Genomic DNA, 20,037 nt, shown 5'->3' with positions numbered 1-20,037 from the left:
TTCCTGGCTGTTACTCCTCTATAGGTTTTGTCTCCCTTTATTAGAATCTAAGCTTCCTGAGGGCAGACATTTTTTTTTGGTGTTTAGTGAGGCAATTGGGGTTAAGTGACTTGCCCAAGGTCACACGGCTAGTAAGTGTTAAGTATCTGAGGCCGGATTTGAACTCAGGTACTCCTGATTCCAGGGCCGGTGCTCTATTCACTGCGCCACCTAGCCGCCCCGTGGGCAGACATTTTTAAAAGTTTTTTTTTAATTCTTTCAAGTGATTAGTTCAGGACCCCGGCCAACATTTAAATGCCGTCCATTCACCCCTTTCTTCTCCACTCCCGAGAAGGGCGATTGGTGACGCAACGCTTGCCCCAGGCTGCGCCGGCGCACAAAGCCTCCTCTTAGCGATACTAGCCTATGGACTTTGGGGAACACAACACTCGGCCTTCTGGGCCTGGGCGGAAATAGGGGCGGAGGGAAACATCGACTTCCGGCTTCTCAGGCCGCCACAAGATGGCCGCCACTAAGCGCGTCCTATATGTAGGTGAGTGCAATTTCACGTCTTCGAGTTAGGGCCGAGGTCGAGGTTCCAGCAAGGGTATTTTTCTCCTCGCTCTGGGAAGGCTGGGCCGCTGAGGGAAGTCTGGCTGGAGGTCCCGCACCTCAGGCCTGGTAGGACAAGGATGGGAGCGTGCAGGGCTATCGCGAGACCTGAAGGAAGAGGGGCGCGCGCGCGCGCGCGCGCGGGCCTGACTGACCACTCGGGGGCGGGGGTGGGGGCGGGGCCAGTGCGGTTTGTGCTGGGAGCGGGGTGCGCGTTCCGTGCTCAGAAGCATTCTCCTGGGTTCAGTTTACTTTTTTGCCCTCTGGTACACCTTCCCACTGACTGTAAGATCCCTGAAGGCAGGGAGTGGGTTCTGCATTTTCCCCTGCTACATTTAGCTAACTGGCGATTAATCCAGGCTGGTTCCGTTCTACCCCGTGCTGCCCTTGGCCTTGGGGATGGGGGCTGGAACTGGGATTTCAGTGGTCTGGGGAACTCCCAGGTGAGGACACGCCTTCTACCTGTATATTGGTAGGTGTTAAACTCGGGCCCAAAATGCAGCTCACACTAACGTTTATTAAGCATCTACTACTGCCAGGAACCTACTAAGTGATGGGGATACCAATAAGGGCAAAAGACAGTTGTCCAAGCTCTAGAAGAGTCTAAAGGCACACATCGTTTCGTGGTTTTTCGGTCGTGATTCTTCACTCCATTGGGAGTTTTCCTGGCAAAGATACTGGTATGGTTTGCCATTTCCTTCTTTGGCCCATTTTACAGATGAGGAAAGCAAGATTAAGGGACTTGCCCAGGGTCACACAGCTAGTGTGGGAGGTTATATTGGAACTTAAGTCTTCCCGCCTCTGGGCCTGATGCTCTATCCCCTCTGCTGTCTAGCTGACATACACACATAAGTCAGTGGTTGATTGTTGATTGACCTCCTATGGTCAGGAAAACATTGCAGAAGCCAGCTTGCTTTCCTGCTTCCCTCCCCTTTCTTGAGCTCCTTGTCATTCTTCTGCTTAAAACCCTTTGACGGACAGGCATTTTATAAAACCCCTTCTCTGGGCGAACAGACCCTGTGCAAAGGCATGGAGGTGGGAGATGAGGTCCTAGGGAATGCTGATGCTTCCAGCTACTTTCCCCACCCCAGCAAATTACTTAGGGGAGCAGGTAGCCCAGCAGGTAGGGCACTGAGCACAAAGTCAGGAAGACTTGGGTTCAAATTGGACCTCGGACACTCACTAGCTGTGCAATCCTGGATCTTGGGCAAATCGCTGTTCACCTCAGTTTCCTCCAAAAGTCCCTTCCTTCCAAGGTGGTTGTGAGGCACTTAGCACAGTGCCTGCCACAGAAGAAGAGCTATGTCAACATCATCGTCTGTTGAACTTTACCAGGGCACAGCCTGTCGCCTGTGTCTCTGTGCCCATGGCACAGGGTGGCTTTGAGCTTTGAGCTCTCTGAGACATCGTAGGCTCATCCTCTCCTAGCAGAGGCCAAGGAGGCCCACAGGAGCTTAGATGCTGGGTGGCTTCTTCCCCAACCATGAGCCTTGGGTTCATTCACAGGTGGCCTTGCAGAGGAGGTGGATGAGAAGGTCCTTCACGCTGCTTTTATTCCTTTTGGAGACATCACAGACATTCAGATACCACTGGACTATGAGACAGGTGAGCACGCTTATTAGACCTCTTCCTCTATTTTAGGGAAAAAGGTTCAGAAGCACCAAAGGAAAATTAAGTTACCCTCAGTAACAGCTGTGCCTTGAATGAAGGATCAGCCTTTTGGGTGCTGTCAGACCTGGGAAGCTGGGGAGGGAGGGGCACTGAACTGGGAGTCAGGAAAAGCAGGATTCAGAGCCCGCCTCTGATACTTAAGAGCTTTTTTTTTTTTTGGTGGGAGGCAGTTGGGGGTTAAGTGACTTGCCAAGGGTTCTACAGCTAGTAAGTGTCTGAGGTGAGATTTGACTCAGGTCCTCCTGACTCCAGGGCCAGGTGTTCTCTTCACTGCACCACCTAGCTGCCCAGCAGATACTTAAGAGCACTTTCATTCTGGCCAAATCATTTCATTTCAGTGAGCCTCAGTTTTCTCATCTGTAAAATGAAGAGAACAGTTACACCAGCCTCACCAGGTCCTTGTGAGGTTCACACAGAGTAAGGTATTTTACATAAAGTGCTTTTCTGGTCTTAAACCCCTGTATTACTTACTGGGAGCTCTTATAGTCCAGCCCAGTGGGGCTACTCACTGCTCTCCATGCTTATCACCCCCTCGCTCAACTCCATGCCTTTGTGCAGGCACCCCTTCTTGCAGGGCAGGGCCTCTTGAGTGTTTTACTTTGCATCTTGAGCAGCTAGTAAAGGAATTGAATCAAATGTAGTAAATATTTCTGTATTGCCAAAGCATTGGGTTGGGGAGAAGTCTGTCTTTGCCTTTGAGCCATTTTTATAGTGTTTGGCTATTTAAATTAAAAGCTTTGCAATAGGAGAAGATAATTTAAAGTATTTACCCATTATTTCCTTGAAATTGGAAGCTTGGTGAGCTATTCCCACTGTCCAGGGGGTCTCCCATCAGGGTGTCTGAGGCGCAGTAGAGCTGGTGGCCATTAGGGGACAGGGTCCCAATCACCAGGACTGATGGGCGGCCCCCAACCCAGCCAAGTAGATTTCCATGGTTTTCCCTTCTCCTCCAAAGGCGCGGGCTCTTACGTGTTGTAATGGTAATTTCATATTATTATATGGAATTTCTCACTCTGTATTGCTGAGAGCTTACAGGGTGCTTCCCTCACAACAGCTTTTGGAGGGTAAGAATTGTAAAGGTGATTATTCCCCTCTTCATAAAGAACTTGCAGCTCAAGAGAGTCAGAGAAATGATTTCTCCAAGCTCACGTAGCCGGTGTCAGAGCTGGAGAGCCAGGTTGAGGCCTTCTTACGCCACGCTTGCTCTTCATCATCTAAATGTGCATGTGGCTTTGTTCTCTACTTGCCACATATGTTTGGCCTCTCCGGTCCAATCAGGCCCATTTCCACATCAGGAGCGTGCTCTAGCTTGCTTCCCATTGTGCTATGTTGTACGGTAACGTGGGCACTGGAGACAGCGGAATATATTTGTTGAATGAATAATCAATAGTTGACTGAATTATGGTCTGTTGCCCTGGTGATTTGTAAGCAAAGGTTAGCAGAACTTATTCAAAGCCAATTAGGTTGAAAATTCTGATGTCATCAAACGTGTTAACACAACTTTTCAATTAACTGGAGCAGCTCTTGCCTGCAGTGTCTTCTCCCAAGGCTTTCTTCATGGGAGGGGAGGGGCAGAGAGACCACAAGTCCTGGTAGACCCTGCCCAACTGGGAAGGCCTTGAGAGTGACCTTTGTGGCCCTCTTCTTCAGACGAAGCTCATTCATAGGAGGCTGGCCACCAGGTTTATAATACTTTTTACCTGGGCAGCTCAAACAGTTGTGTACCAAGGGTTGTGGTCTGTGAAGTATACCTTGATCATGTCATGAGCTGTTGATATGTTAAAGTAAGAGAGCCACTGCATTTCAGAGATGTTGCTCATTCTTTTTTTTTTTTTGCAGGGCAATGGGGGTTAAGTGACTTGCCCAGGATCACACAGCTAGTTAAGTGCCAAGTGTCTGAGGCCAGATTTGAACTCAGGTCCTCCTGACTCCAGGGCCGGTGCTTTATCTACTGCGCCACCTAGCCGCCCCCAATGTTGCTCATTCTTGATGTGTCCATGCTGAGTCAAGAAAAGTTCCTAGATCACATTGTCACTTCCTAAATAGACTAGGTAGTAGCATCAACAAGGAATACTTTCTGATATCGATTTTATCCATTTCTCTTCTTTTTTTCTTGAATTCCATTGGTAGCCGGTGGCTGGTTGTGAAGTGATAACATCTAACTTCTCTGCATTCTCTCTTAGAGAAACATCGAGGATTTGCATTTGTGGAATTTGAGTTGGCAGAGGTGAGGAACATAATTAAAAGGGGTTTTTTTTAATGTTTTTTGGTTTTACATCATCTTCATTTCCAAATAGATCTTCCCTCATCCCCCACACATACCCACAGAGCTGTCTTTGTCAGGAAGGGAAAAAAAATAGTTCAGCAAAACCGACTGGTCTGTTGTCTGAGTCTGGTGGGGTATGTGGTACCTGTAGTCCCCCACCTCTGCAGAGAAGCAGGGAGTTGGATTTGCTTCTTTCTTTGGGGACAAGCTTGGATGTTAGAATTGTATAATATGGTTTGGGGGTTTTTTGGGGTTTTTTTGAGCGGGTGTTCTGTCCATTTATGTCTATTCTGATTTCTTTGCTTTATGAAGTTTATTGTATTTTGCCATGATTCTCTCTGGGCTTCACATCAAGTTGCGTTCCTGCATTACGCTTTGTGTAGCCGCTCCATCATTGTAAATGGTTTTGAAAGCTTGGATTTCCCTCGTTTTGTCTTCCTTGGGCCCACTCTTCGGACTGTGTTCATATAAATGAGGGGTTTTCATTGGAGATGCCAGTGGGATGTGTGCTGGCTGCCCAGGGAAGGGCCTCATCAGGGACTACTCTGTTCATTTCTGGAAGCCTTGAGTAAGCGCCTGTATTATATGCAGGGCACTACTCTGCGTGCTAGGGATACTGAGACAAAAACAAAAGATTGTCTGCCCTCAGGAAGCCTCCATTTTACTGGAGGATGTATAGACACACAAGTAAATAAAGAATAGACGCATTTTGTATGAGAGTATATATAGTAATCCACAGCAGTTTATCAGGGAGAGGAGGCTAATAGTGGGCATTGGCGGGCAAGAAGCTGGATCGGCAAAGGCCTGGTATTGGAGGCAGCTCTGGCTTGTGCTTTGAAGGGGCCTTGGGCTTCTGGGAAGGGGCAGGGAGGAGGGACTGTGTTCTAGGCAAGGGATAGTGTGTGGGGGGGAGCAGCCATCAGGCCTGTGGGACTGCATTGGAGAATAAAAGGGGCTAATGATGAATTAAGACTTGGAAGGGAGCTTGTGGAGGGTATCTGACATTATGGTAATTGAACACTTTTTTTGGTTCTCTCCCTGTAGGATGCTGCAGCAGCTATTGATAACATGGTACGCATTATATTCCTTTTTTCTTACTCCTGTTCCTCTTTAGTTTTATACATTTTAGTGACTTAACATTTGAGTTCATAGATAGGCTCTCTTCCACTAAACAAAATAGTCTGTTTATCTCTAGCATAGAGCTGCTCTCAACATTGGATGAACAAGCGCCTTATCTCACTCAAAAGCTGGTACTTAGAACCTGTTTAGTTTGAGGTTTACTCTGGTAACTTCCAAACCAGTGAACCCAAAGAGTAGATTTCTGATGCTGGCTATGGAAAGAAACTCCCCCAGCATCTTTATTTTACATGAGCACAAAGAGAGCTCTTTTTGTGATGGTCAGGATGGATGTGTGTGTGTGTGTGTGTGTGTGTGTGTGTGTGTGTGTGTAGGTGTTTTGTATGTGAATGTGTATGTGGGTGAGAGAGAGATTAATGGGAGAAGTCATAAGGACACCTTGGAGGAGCAGGTGAGTGGATCTCCAGAAGGCTGAATGAGCCCTCTGCTGTTGAAGAGAGAGAGCCAGCTTTGGAGTCAAGAATGCCCCGGGTTCCTGTCCCACTCCTGATACTTACTAGCTGTGTGATTGTTGCCACCAACTTCTCAGTGCCCCCGGCAACTGACTCTCCAAGAGAATAAGTTAGAGACCCGTTAGCAGTGACGTTGGAGGAGGGCAGTTCTCCCACTGGGAGTTCTACCAAGGAAATCACAGGACCAGAACCAGAAAAGTCCCAAGAAGTATTAAAAGCTCTATTCTGCCGGTCCATGGGCTGGAGGTCATTCTGGGTCCTTGAAGGCGCTGCCAGTGAAACGAGGTCTGGCAGGTTCTCCCTAGCCGGAGAGGTGGACTCTTCGTTTGTTGACTGAGGCCAGAGAGCTCAGCACCGTGTTGGCTGCAGAAGGACGGCATTTTTCATTCAGGCCATTCTTGCTGACCTTCTGCTAAGTAGAGGAGAGGCTGTGATCTATCTGCTTGACAGATGGAGTACTGAAAACAAGGGAAACTTCAGGTCCTTTTGTTATAATAACATATGTTTATAGCATTATCATAACCTTTACTTTACAACAAGCATCGTCTACTGGTGGGAACACAGAAAAAGCAGTGACATTCCCATTTTACAGATTAGAAAATGAATGTTTGTTGAGGACAAATGACTGACCCAAGGTCACCCGGGCTGTGAGCAAAGGGACTGCCAGATACTGCTAATCACTGGGCACAAAGGTAGATAGATATCACCACAGACCCTGCTTTCCAGGAGCTTAAAGTCTAATAGAGGGAAGAGCAAATGCAAAGGAGACTTTGGGAAGTATAAGGGAATGATGCTGGCCAGGGTCACAGGGATTTGAGGAGGGAGAGGTTACTTTTGGGTGCAGGGGAAGGATTGGGCCTGGAGGCTTTAAGGAGGCAGGTGGGGAGGGGGGCCCTTAATTGGTCCTTGAAGGCTGTTAACATGCTATGCAAATGAGAGGTATCCTCCTCGTTGCTGTTATTAAGGAGGTGAGCTAGCGGCATGAGCTCTGAGGAGAGGAAGGAGTCCTGTGTGGCAGGCATAGGAGAACCTGCAGGAGGTGTTAGGGTAGAGCCAGCTTGGGGGGGGGTGTTGGATGTGGCTGCCAGAGTTAGGAGTGACGAGGCACACACTGGACAGCCACAGAAGGGTTTTCAGTGATGTGGGCAGAGAGCTGCAGGAAGATTATCTGGAGGGGGGCAGCTAGGTGGTGCAGTAGATAAAGCACTAGCCCTGGATTCAGGAGGATGAGTTCAATTCTGGCCTCAGACACTTGACACTAGCTGTGTGACCTTGGGCAAGTCACTTAACCCTCATTGCCCTGCAAACAAACACACAAAAAAAGATTATCTGGGGGCGGGGTGAGAGGGAGGGTAGACTGGAAAGAGGACATGTGAGAGCCAGGAAGCCCGCCCGTTCAAAGCAGCACCACAGTAATGCCTGTCCTCTCTCCCTGAGTCCCTTGCCCATTTGACCTGTTATCATTTCCACTTTGTGAGATGGACCAGCCATGAGACAAGAACGCTGAGAAAATTTGGCCAGGAGAAAGGCAGACTTGGGAATTCCCCTAAAGGAGAGAGGGAAGAAAGTCACAGGGATGGATGCGGTGAAAAGGCCCAGAGATGGGGCAAGATGCCCAAGGACAGACCTCTGGGAGACACCCGCTTCTTTAAAAAGTTTTCAGTCCAGGGGCAGCTGGGTGTTGCAGTGAATAGAGTACTGGCCCTGGAGTCAGGAAGACCTGAGTTCAGATCCAGCCTCAGACACTTGATACTTATTAACTGTGTGACCCTGGGCAAGTCACTTAACCCCAATTGTCTCACCCAAAAAACAAAAAAAAAGTTTTCAGTCCATTTGATTTGATTCACAGACACTTGCCAATAGAACCTAGGAAGTACATCCCCTGAAATTGTTTGTCAAGCAAAACCTCCTAATGGTGGGATTACCACTGTTGGCAAATGTCACTTTCCACTTTTATACTTTACCAGTTTTAAACTGATGTAAAAAACATGGGTTCTTGAAAGCTTGGCACCAACACTGCCCTTTGTACTTGGCATCGTCCCAAGTCATGTTGCTGCTTAGTGTTGACTCGGCATCTTTTATATTTCTGTATTGTTCCTTTGGCTCCACGTTTTTCATTTGTGTTACTTCATTTATAGAGGTAGCTAGATGATACAACTGATAGACTGTTGAGCCTGGAGTCAAAGAACACTTGAGTTCAAATCCAGCCTCAGATGCTTACTAGATGTGTGACTAGGCAGATCACTTAACCTTGTCTGCCTTAGTTTCCCCAACTGCAGAATGAAGGTCATAAAGTACCTACCTCCCAGGGTTGTTGTGAGAATCTAGAGGTCATATTTGTAAAGTGATATGTGCCTGACACTTAATAGGTGCTCCCTTCTTCCCTCCTTCCTTCCTTTTCTCCCTTTCTCTCTCCCTCCCTTCCCTCCTCTCTCCTCCCTCCTTCCTTTTCTCCCTCCCTTCCCTTCCTCCCTCCCTCCTTTCCTCCTTTCCCCTCTCCCTTCCTCTTTTTTCCCTTGCACCTTCCTTCTCTCCCTCCCTTCCCTCCTCTCTCCCTCTCTTCCTCCCTCCTTCCTTTTCTCCTTTCTTTCTCCCTCCCTTCCCTTCCTCCTCCCTCCTTTCCTCCTTTCCCCTCTCCCTTCCTCCTTTCTCCCTTGCACCTTCCCTCTCTCTCTCCTTTCCCTCCTCTCTCCCTCTCTTCCTCCCTCCTAGTGGTTCTCTGAATTCTCATCAGCTTCATGCTCATGCAGTAGGAAGATGGCCTTGTTTAAAGGAGTGAGAAGAGGAAGATGAGGAGCTAGATTGAGGGTCAGAGGGAGTACAAGTGTGAGGTTGGAGTGTTACCTCATCTGGAGGGCACCAGAAAGGGAAGGAACGGTCGGAGTTGGTGATGAGTTTATTAGTGACCCTGGAGAGGGGAGTTGACGGAGGCACAGAAGCCGTACTGTAAAGGCAACGAGGTGGTGGGTGGTGGGGTTTGTTTTGGTTGGTTTGTTTAGGCTTTTAAGGGTTTATTAAAAGATATAGTGAAGAGAGAGAAAAATTGAGAACAGAGTCCTCATAGCATGGGGATCCTGGCCTTCCTAACCTCCCCACCACCAGGCCAGCGTGCTGTGGGTGGTGATTTTGGAAGGATAGGGAGAGCTGAAGGAGAGGAGTTTCCCTGAGTAGGCGTGGATTGAGGAGGAGGCAGGTGGGGAGGGCTAGTCTTGGCAAGGAGGACGTCTGTCCTGTCCTGTCCCTGCTGCCTCCTCTGAAGCGCATTGATAGCTTTTAGAGGAGTGGCTATAGGAACCGAGGGTGGTTTCAGTCTCTCGGTGAGGACCTGGTTGGAATGAGTGAGGAGGAGGGTGTATGGTTAGGAGTTTGAGGGAGAAGGCTCCTTCCCAGTTCTCGTGGGGATTGTGATGGAGAATCAATTAGAAGTGGATAAAAGGGGGCAGCTAGGTGGCGCGGTGGATACAGCACCGGCCCTGGAGTCAGGAGGACCTGAGTTCGAATCCGGCCTCAGACACTTAACACTTACTAGCTGTGTGACCCTGGGCAAGTCACTTACCCCAATTGCCTCACTAAAAAAAAAAAGTGGATAAAGGATTATGTCAGTGAAGGCTCAGATGAAGCTGCGCAGCATATCTTTGTGATGGGTTCAGTGATCATGGTTTCCTCACTTCCTCAGGAGTGAGAGGAGGAGTCACCCAAGTTTAAAGGTTTGCAGACAGAAATGGCAAAAGGTCAGATGGTCAAGGGACTCAGATGTGGAGAAAAGTTGTGCTGAAATTGTTAATTACAGGGTCAGGCTGGGAAGGGTGGGAAATGGGAGATAAGAAACTGGTGTATAGACAGGGCAAACAAGGAAGAGGCAAGAGATTGCCAGGCCCTCGAGGTGAGAACAGGTATGGGAGGAGTAGAGGAAGATGTGGCACAGCAAGAGACTGTGGGTCAGAGGGTGGCAGCACAGAGCTCTAAGATATAAACAACCCTGGGGGGAGCCTAGAGAGGAGATGGGTCAGAGGTCATGAGAGTTAGGAGGATAACAGATTGTTAAGAGTCAGAAGGCCCTTGGAGCTCATTGCGTCCAACCCAGAACTGAAGAGGAATCCTGACCAGATAAATGGTTGTCCAGCTTCCCCTAGAAAACCTTAAGTGAGAGGGGTGCAGAGGGACCTACTACCTGTTGAGACAGCCTATCCCACTTCTGCACACTCTGATTGTTAGCAGCTGGATAGAGTGCTGGGCCTGGAGTCAAGAGGATCTGAGTTCAAATCTGGATGTATAACTCTGGCCAAGTCACTTCACACCCTGTTTGCCTCAGTTTCCTCATCTGTAAAATGAGCTAGAGAAGGAAATGGCAAATCACTCCAGTATTTTTGCCAAGAAAACCCCAACTGGGGTCATGAAGAGTCAAACATGACTGAACAACAACAGTTTCCTTACTTCTACCCTTCTGTAAAACTTCAACTTTTTACTCTTAGTTCTGCCTTGGGAGGGTGGGACGCTACAGAATAAGTCTGATTCCTCTTCCATATGACTGCCCTTTAGCTAATTGAAGACGGCCGTGGTGACCCTTCCCCACTTAAGGGTTTCTTCTCTGGACCAGATATCCCTAGTTCTTGTAGCCTCTCCCCTGGGATGTGGTCTTCAGTCCCCTCCCTGTCCTGGATACCATCTCTTCTACCCACCCTCTCAATGCCCCCCCAAATGTAGCACCAGAATCAAACACCAGGAACTTCGAGGATAGGCTATGAGAAGGCCCACTGGCGTGGGTGACCAGATCTCCCAGGATGCCTGCAGGGAAGGGGATGGAGAGGAAACTGAGCTCCTTCATAGAGGAAGATTGGGAGAGTATGCCAGATGTCAGTAGGTGACAGTGATGGTGATCAGGAGAGCTTAGCTTAGGATGGCTAGAACTCCAGAGGATAAAAGGTTGTTGAGTGAGGATCCAGCGTGTTTATGGGGAGCAAGGAATACGTCGATTCTGTCTCCAGATCCATAAAAAAGAGGCTGCCAGAGACGTGGACTGAGGATTGAGAGTTGGAGGGACCTTAGAGGTCATCTAGGCCCCCTGCTTGAGGAAACAGCCTGTGGCACTTTAGAGGCTTGACCGGTGTCCCAGTGGTAGCGGCTAACGCCCCCTGGGTCAGAGCCACCTTCTGACTGCACCTCACTCCATGTGAGGCTGTGGAAAGAGTGTAAGAGTGTGGTCAATCTCAGATCTAAAGCGAGAAGGAACCTCAGTGCCCTCCCCTCTCTGACAGAAAGGGATGGTCGGGTTCAGGGATGTTTGGCAACCCTGCCCAAGTTTATACAGGTAGTAATCACCAGAGGTGGGATTTGAACCCGGGGCCTCTGACTTTGGAGCCAAGGCCCTTCTGGGAAATGGAATGGGAACTTTCAAGGCTTTAGTGGAGGGGCTGGGCAGGGACTTGGTGGGTAGGAGAGGGCATATGGCACAAAAGGAAGGTGTGTGTTCTTGCCTCCATGCCTCTGGCTTAGCAGCATTGGGACAGGGAGGAGTGCAGGCCAGCCCCAGAGAAAGGAGCCCATAGCAGGCAGAGGTGGCTGGGGAGCAGTGCATGAGGTGCAGGAGCCCCGGGCCTTTTAGCCCTTTTCAGAGGCCGTTGTCTGGGCAGCTTTTGAGTTTTACTCTCATCTTTTTCAGAACGAGTCTGAGCTCTTTGGAAGGACAATTCGTGTCAACTTGGCTAAACCGATGAAAATTAAAGAAGGCTCTTCCAACCAGGTGAGTGAGAGAGCAAAAGGGACTCGTCATCCATCTCCCGAAATATATTCCTTTTTTTTTTCCTTTTTTTTGCGGAGCAATGAGGGGTTAAGTGACTTGCCCAGGGTCCACAGCTAGTAAGTGTCAAGTGTCAGAGGCCAGATTTGAACTCAGGTCCTCCTGAATCCAGGGCCGGTGCTCTATCCACTGCACCACCCTCCGAAAATGTCCCTTGAACACTTAGGGTTCTTGCTTGGCTGGTGTTCTTTAACTGCACCCCTTCAAGCTATTCTGTGTAACTGGAAAAGGATAACATGAAAAAGAGAGAGGGGCTACAGTCCTTCGACCAAGGAGCGGAAACGCCTTTATAGCAAAAATAGGCAAATTGTTTATGCTCTGGAGGAAAATTTTGTTTTCTTATTGTTACTTCTGCCTGTGATTTGCGCTTTGGGGGCTAACTGGAGATGGGCAATGAATCAATTTATAGCCATGTAGGACTTTCCAGCTTCTAAAATGCATTGGTAACAGCCATCATGGGAGGCTCTAACGGTTAGGTAAACTGAGGCTCAGCAAGTTTGTCAGCTCCTTGCCTGAGGTTAACCGGGTGACTCAGAGGAGTCCTCAGACTGCCCAGGCCAGGGCTTCTGGCAGCTCCGCTCCTTTTGGGGTTGTGAGCAGACACCCGTCTTTGTCTTGCCTATCTCAGAGGATGGGGCTGGAACCAGCAGCCCCAAGACATGCCTTCCCTGTCTCCAGGTGGGCTGGGCTTTGTCCCTCCACTCATTCCTTGCTTGCCAGTGCTATAGAACTGTTTTCTATACAAATAAAAGGGGGCAAAATTGTCCATCATTAGCCTTTCTTCTGTCCGGCAGTGAGGACGAATCACCCTTCTGCTCTTGATGACTAAGCGGTGGCGAGGTGGATGTCCCCACTTAGTGGTCAGTCGCTGCTCTGGACCTCATACCATTGGTGCTGGTTTCTTTTCTTTTCACTCAGTGTGGTCAGATGATGAATGGCTGAAGAAATTTTCTGGGAAGACGCTTGAGGAGAATAAAGAGGAAGGAGCATCAGAGCCTCCCAAATCGGAAGCCCAGGAGGTAAATGACAGGGCTCAGGCCTTCCTGAGCAGACACTGAGGAAATTACAGTGCTTTTGCTATTGGTCGTGTCAGATGAGGAGGAGGGAAGGGAACAAGCTTCTTAAGTGTCAGGCACTGCACTACACGCTTTTAGTATTCTCTCATTGATCCTCACAATAACCGGGGCAAGGAGGTGCTTTTATTATCCCTGTTATTGTTATTGTTATTGTTATTATTAACATTTGAGGGAAGTGGGGCAGACAAAGGTTAAGTGACTTACCCAGGGTCATACAACTAGTACATGTCTGGGGCTAGATTTGAACTCAGTTCTTCCCCCGATTCCAGGCCCAGCAGCCTAGGATGGGAGTGGAAAGAACTTGGAGGTGGGACCCCACATTATGATTATCACATCAGGGAGCTTTTTAGTGATGCATTTTCTGGACATAAGGTTCCTGGGTGTGACTGTGGGTTTATAAAACACAGGTCTTGTTTTTTAGCTTTCTGAGACCGAGGAGTCAATCAGTGAAAGCTGTGGGGGCAGGGCACGTGTTGTAAGTATGCATCTATTGAGCACCTGTACATTGCAGGAACTTTTAAGGAACAGGCAGCGTTTTCTGTAGGAGCTATCGCCTAACAGTAGTTTCTATGGTTAATCATGTGATACTCAGCATTAGACTCTGCAGATCCCACAGTGGATCAGGAATATAGCTGTCACCTGGGGTTAGATTAACTGGAAAGCCTCTGGAAGCAAGATGCTCTTGAAAGACATGGTGTGATGGGCAGGTGGAAGGAGGCAGTTCTGTGACTTCAGGTGAGGCGGGTGGAGAATCACAGATGAGAGAGAGAACCAGATGTTGGCTGGACCAGCTGGGCTAAAGCAGCAGGTGTGCACATGCACAGGAGAAGGACCCCAGGTAGTAAAGCAATCAGGACATAGCGGGAGACCCTAGCACCTCCATGCCTCTGCTCTGCTCTGACAGGATCACCAATAGGCTGAGTCCTGTTGGGGGCCTTCACGTTCTCTTCCCAGCCCTTCTTCATCACAATCCCACCCTCATGGAAGTAAAAGAGTCTTTTTTTTTTTTTTGGTGAGGCAATTGGGGTTAAGTGACTTGCCCAGGGTCACACCGCTAGTAAGTTAAGTGTCTGAGGCTGGATTTGAACTCAGGTCCTCCTGAATCCAGGGCCGGTACTCTATCCACTGCACCATCTAGCTGCCCCAAAAGAGTCTTTTTTAAAAAATATTTTTATTTATTTTGTTAAATATTAACCCAGTTACATGTAAAAAAAATTAGCAATCACTTTTTAAAACTTTGAGTTCCAGATTCTTTCCCTCTCCCCCTCTTTTGAGAAGGCAAGCCATTTGATATCTTTTTTTTTTTTTTTGAGGCAGTTGGGGTTAAGTGATTTGTCCAGGGTCACACAGCTAGTAAATATCTGAGGCCACACTGGAAGTCAGGTCCTCCTTACTCCAAGGCCATTGCGCTATCCACTGTGGCCACCTAGCTGCCCCAAGCAATGTGATATCAATTATACATGTAAAGTCATGCAAAACATTTCCGTATTAGCCCTGTTGCAAAAGAAAACACAAAGCAAGAAAAATAGAGTTTTAAAAAGTGCACTTACTTCATTCTGCACTTGGTTTATCAGTTCTCTCTCTGGAGGAGGAGAGCATCTTTCATCATGGGTCCTCTGGAATTGTCTTGTGTCATCGTCTCGATCAGAGTAGCCAAGTCTTACAATATTGCTGCTATTGTGTACAGTATTCTTCAAGTTCCGGACACTTCACTTTGCATCAATTAATATAAGTCTTCCCAAGCAAAAATAGTGTTTCTTGACAGAATGGGCAGGGAGGGGTCCCCGGTTTATAGTGAGACAGTGGTCAAAAAGTTTATTTTTTAAACCCAAGCATCACAGGAAGTGTCATTGTGGTTATGCACCAAAGTCTGAAGATGCCATGTGTGTTCTGAAGAAAACTTACTTGCTTACAATAGGAAACCATGTTAATGTTAAACTTTTTTTTTTTTAACCTTTTCCCCAGGGAGAGCCCCCAGCCAAAAAGGCAAGAGCCAATCCTCAGGTATACATGGATATCAAGATTGGAAACAAACCGGCCGGCCGAATCCAAATGCTTTTGCGTTCCGATATTGTCCCCATGACAGTGGGTAAGAGCACGCTACCCTTAGTTCTACCCAAATCCTTGCTCTCCTCTACAGTATCCCCAGTGAAGGACTGTCCAGCATGTACTTGAAGGCCTTTGGCGACAGAAAACTCACTTCCCATTGAAGCAGCCCATTGGGGTGGCTCTGATTGTTAGGAAGGTTTTCCTTGTGCTGGTCTAAAACTTTCTGTAACTCTTTTTTTTTTTTTTGGCTGGACAGTGAGGGTTAAGTGACTTGCCCAGGGTCACACAGCTAGTAAGTGTCTAAGGCCAGATTTGAACTCAGGTTCTCCTGAATCCAGGGCCAGTGCTCTATCCACTGCACCAACTAGCTGCCCCTGTAACTCTTCATCATGGTGGCCCCTCTAGGGGCAGAGAGAACAAGTCTGACCCTTCTTCCTAGTGACCTCTTGACACCTGGGGACAATGATGGGAGTTAAGATGGGGTCAAGGAAGAGCCTAGCATCTGCTGAGGCCAGGAAGGGAGGGGACCAGAAAGTTATTAATTAATAGAGAATCGTCTCAATAAAGGTTCCTGAAGAAAATCATGTTATTCTAAACTAAACTCCTTTGATTTTCCCCAAACCAGAGAATTTCCGCTGTCTGTGTACCCACGAAAAGGGCTTTGGTTTCAAGGGAAGTAGCTTCCACCGCATCATCCCCCAGTTCATGTGTCAGGCCGGGGATTTCACGAACCACAATGGCACTGGGGGCAAGTCGATCTATGGGAAAAAGTTTGATGATGAGAACTTCATTCTGAAACACACAGGACCGGGTAGGAATCCACTCAGAACGTCCATACCGTCTCATTTTCTAGGAAGTCTAAGCCTGGGTTACAGTTTGAGATCTGTGGATGAAATCACGGATGTTGTGAAGTATTGAACACCCACATGCGGGTGCTTATGTCTGGATGCATGCTCAGAGGTTCTGTTCTCAGACCACCCGCTCTGGCAGGTCCCATGCCAGGCAGACCGTAAGCCATCAAATCCCTGGCCCAGCTCAGGGACGAAGGGCTCGTCACACAAAAGGCATGGATGGCCGACGGCCCCCATGGTGGGAGGAGGAAGTTGGCATATGTTTGTATATCTGAATACGCCCGCGGGTGGTGCTGTGGGCGCAGAGCTGAACCGTGCTGCTGGCAGTCTATACAATTAAGAGATGCCTTTCATCGAGCAGCAGTGTGGTTTTATCTGTCTTCCTTCCTTTCCCACTTCTCTTCCTCCAAAACAAAACAAAACAGCCTCTCCGGGGATGTAGTCAGCCTGGGATTTGTTTCGTGGGTTGATTGTCGAATTGTATTTTGTAAAAAGAAGATACAGATATTGTTGAAGTGGAACATTTAACAGTGTTGTGGGGACTGGGCATCAGGAATCAGGAAGCTCGGGACAGGAACTAGAAGCCAATGCCTCCTGGGTGGCCCCTGGCCCTTAATTGGTGCTTCTCCCCAGGACGGGCTGAGCTGTGTGTATACCTGGGGTCGGGGCTTGTTTCCATGGGGAAGCGACTGATGTGCTTGTTCCATCTTTCTTCCCCAGGGCTGCTCTCCATGGCCAATTCTGGCCCCAACACCAACGGCTCCCAGTTCTTCATCACTTGTGACAAGACAGACTGGCTGGACGGGAAGCACGTGGTCTTTGGTGAAGTTACCGAAGGCATGGATGTTGTACAGAAGATTGAGGTACGAGGACAGGGTTTAACTGGGCTTGCTCAGAACCAAACTCATCCCCCCCGCCCCCAGCTGTAGATAGAGCTGTAGGCTGTGATCCTGTGATCCAGAGGCCGGTCTGATAACCGTGGTCACTTTGAAGGAAGGACAGATGGAAAGGCTGCCTGTGGTGTGGGCACACTGGGGATCCCTGCTCGTTTGGCTATGGTCCGTGAGGGAGATGCTCCATTTTGGGGTAGAGGGCTGTCAAATAAAGATGTATGTTTTCCCATCCGAGTTCATGGGCATTAGTTATGAAACCCTGTGCCAAAGGATGGTTCTGATGATGTCAGTTTTCTCCTAAAAAGCTTTCAGTGGCTTCTCATTGCCCTATGACCTTCGAGGCCTTCCCTGTTCTGGGCCCAGGCTGCTTGTCAGCCTTGATCTTGGGCCCAGCCCTCCCTCTGTGCTCTGGCCCAGCCATAGTGCTTGGCCCTGAGTCCCCTCTGTTCCGTTCCCACTTGTGCTTTTGTGCCCTCCACCCAAGGTCTTTCCCTCATGACCTTCTTCAGTCTGGCCAGAAGGGAGGAGAGTTGTCTTCCTCCTCTGACTCCCATTGGCATTTGTCTCACTGATGGTGGTGTGCACATGCTCCTTTGGCTGCCTTTGTGCATGCACGGCGGGCACGGTGGCAGCTTTCTTGCCTCTTCTGGCTGTCAGCACACTCAGTGTCACAGTTAAGGCAGGGCCATTGGGATTCATCCTCCAGGGAGAATGAGGATGCTGGGAAGCTTAGAGGCCAAAATGTTTCCCTTCACAGTGGCCCCACTTACTAAGTTAAAAACACAGATGCCTTTTTTGACTGACGATAGAACTAAGGATCAGTGTTTCCCATGTGATGGGATGGAATCCTGCTGGGAGCATTTAGAGAGGATGAAGGAGGAGGTGAGAGAGTTCTCCGATGAAGAGCCTGTACAGATGATGCCCGAGTCCAGGAGTATGAGAGCACCAAACCCTCCTGGAGGCCCTGCCGAGGAAGGCAGGCACGCGGCTCGTATTGGAACAGGCATGCAGGGGTCCTCTCTTCAGGGGAAGTTGCTTGTATAACAGGCCTGCCCACAGCACTAGGCTTAGGATCCACCACACGGTGGCTAGGTGGGAAGCATGGGCTGAGTTAAAGTGAGCCCAAAGACCCTTTGAGTGGGGCTATCCTTGTAATTAATCTAGGAGCTGGTACATGATAGAGAAGAAGGCCCTGCCAGTCCTCTTGTGTGTCCTGTTCTCTTTGTACACGTGCTGGCATGGTCCCCTGCAGCAGGGGTGACGTGGCTGCTGCAGGAGCAGCCATACCTTCCCATAGCCCCTCTGAACCTTGGCTTTCTCATTGTTCAGTTGGCACGATTCTTGTATGTTCTCACACTTCTCTGGCGGTTGTAAGGAAGTGTAACAGTTACACTGAGGCGCCAAGTTTCAAGGATCTTGGCTTCCCCAGTAAGCTGAGACCCCGAATGAAGGGGATGGTTCTCTTTTACTGGTTTGGGGGAGGATGGAACAAAGGACAGAATGGGGTAGGTGACATGGAGTTGAGCCAGCATGATTGGCTACATAAGTGAGTTTGGCGATGAGAGGCTAGGATGGAGAGGCCCATGAGTAAGAAGCATTCATTGTTGGAGTCCCCTGCAAGATGGTGGCCCAGACTTTTTGGACAGCAGAGCAGACATCCCTGATAGCTTGGTAGTGTAAGGATATTAGGCCCGACTCCCTTATGGCAAAGTGCACCCCCCCAAGGTTAGCTGAATTCCTTGAGGTGAGAGTAGAACAGTGATTAGCAAGAGAACTGGATTTCTAAACTTAAGCCATTAGAGGCCGGCTGAATTCTGAGCTGAGTTCAGAGACAGATCCATGATCAAAATCAATGAACTGTAAATAGGATCAATAAGGAAATGATGCAGAATCCACCTCAGCCATTTGAGAAGGTAGATGGAAAAGAGCCCATGTAGCTGGAGCGGAGGGAGGAGGGCTTTAAGGCCTAGCCTCGGGCCCAGCACACGCAGGGAGAGGGGAGCCTGGCGAAGGGGGAGCAAGTGGGTGCCCTGGCTCGCGAGTTGTTCTCTTCACTCTGTTTTTCATTTCACCCAAAGGCTCAAGGCAGCAAAGACGGGAAGCCCAAACAGAAAGTGATTATCTCGGATTGTGGCGAGTACGTGTGAGGGTCTCTCCTCTTTCTCCTCCTGGACTCCAAGCCGAGTCACGGGAGCGAGCGAGAAGGAACTGTCCGAGATGCCCAGGCTGGAGAGGGCCCCGTCCCGGCTGGTGGAGAGGGCCCCATCCCAGCTGGCAGAGCCTTGTGAGCACTTTACCGCAGCCTGCCTGTGGAGATCAAGAGACCTTCAGGAAATAAGACTGCCAGTGGATTTTGTGACCAGCCTCGATCCGGAGCCTCCTGCTCTGGGTCTCTTCTGGTCTCACAAGTGTGGTTTTTGTGTCATTTTTATTCTGTAAAAATAAATTCTAATTTTTCTATTTGTGGTACATCCCTTGGAGGTTTTGTCAATGACAGAATTGTGATTAGCCAGGAATAAGCCTTGCTTTCTTTTCTTCTTATCCTTCTCATTATTATTATGCAGGGGTAAGCACACCAAGATGTACAAAGCTCTTTCCTCCTGACATTGCTGTGAGAGATCCTGGAGCTGCCTTGGGGCAGTGGAAGGAGCACCAGACCTAGAGCCCTGAGTGGGGGCTGCTTATTTACTTTGTGGCCCTAGGCCAGTCATTTCTTTTCTCTGGACCCCTATTTCCTTATCTGGAAAATGTAAGGTCAGCCAAGTGATGTCTTAGGACCCCCATTTTACAGATGAGAAAGTTGAGGCTCAGAAATATGATATGACTTGTCCTAGACCTGGGATTCCTGGCTCCAGGCTTCAGCATTTTCCTCTTTCGTGTGTAATTTTTTTTTTTTGGTGGGGAAATGAGGGTTAAAGTGACTTGTTCAGGGTCACACAGCTAATAAGTGTCCAGTGTCTGAGGCTGAACTTGAACTCAGGTCCTCCTGAATCCAGGGCTGGTACTTTATCCACTGTGCCACCTAGCTGCCCCCAGTTCCTTCCATAAGTCCAGGATTCCCTCAACCCTCCCCCCTGGCCCCCATCCCCATCCCTAGAAGTGAGCCAGCTACTCGAGGCCCCATTCGTGACCTCCCTCCACTCCCTACAACCCTCAGCTAGGCTTTGACTCATTGGGAAATAGGGTTTACCCTTGTTTGCTTGGGAGATAATCCCGGCTGAGTGGCACCAGGAAGAGTCCTTCGCACAGTGCTG

The 20,037-nt window shown here is 48.9% G+C and overlaps 1 protein-coding gene across 2 annotated transcripts; it reads left to right on the top strand.

The window, feature by feature from the left end:
• Positions 1-414: 414 nt before the first annotated feature.
• PPIE (peptidylprolyl isomerase E) lies at positions 415-19,243 on the top strand. 2 transcript variants are annotated; one of them, XM_043999168.1, is made up of 10 exons: positions 415-532; positions 2,098-2,196; positions 4,446-4,489; positions 5,573-5,599; positions 11,777-11,861; positions 12,833-12,933; positions 14,956-15,079; positions 15,665-15,850; positions 16,611-16,753; positions 18,862-19,243. In XM_043999168.1, the coding sequence occupies exons 1-10, from the start codon at positions 502-504 to the stop codon at positions 18,928-18,930; spliced, it is 909 nt and encodes a 302-aa protein (XP_043855103.1). In that variant the 5' UTR covers positions 415-501; the 3' UTR covers positions 18,931-19,243. The 2 variants fall into 2 exon arrangements, with proteins under 2 accessions (XP_043855103.1, XP_043855102.1); XM_043999167.1 differs by lacking the exons at positions 415-532; positions 4,446-4,489; positions 5,573-5,599 and having other exon boundaries at positions 11,777-11,857.
• Positions 19,244-20,037: the final 794 nt, after the last annotated feature.

Source organism: Dromiciops gliroides, chromosome 3, assembly GCF_019393635.1.
Source record: "Dromiciops gliroides isolate mDroGli1 chromosome 3, mDroGli1.pri, whole genome shotgun sequence".
Classification (NCBI taxonomy): Eukaryota; Metazoa; Chordata; class Mammalia; order Microbiotheria; family Microbiotheriidae; genus Dromiciops; species Dromiciops gliroides.
The sequence above is the reverse complement of the archived record's forward strand: the minus strand, read 5'-3'. Positions and strand labels throughout refer to the sequence as shown.

Coding starts and splice junctions, on each gene's coding strand:
- PPIE (XM_043999168.1), top strand. CDS start 502: ATGGCCGCCACTAAGCGCGTCCTATATGTAG. Junction 15,080..15,664: donor TATTGTCCCCATGACAGTGG/GTAAGAGCACGC, acceptor TCCCCAAACCAG/AGAATTTCCGCTGTCTGTGT. Junction 15,851..16,610: donor TCTGAAACACACAGGACCGG/GTAGGAATCCAC, acceptor TTTCTTCCCCAG/GGCTGCTCTCCATGGCCAAT.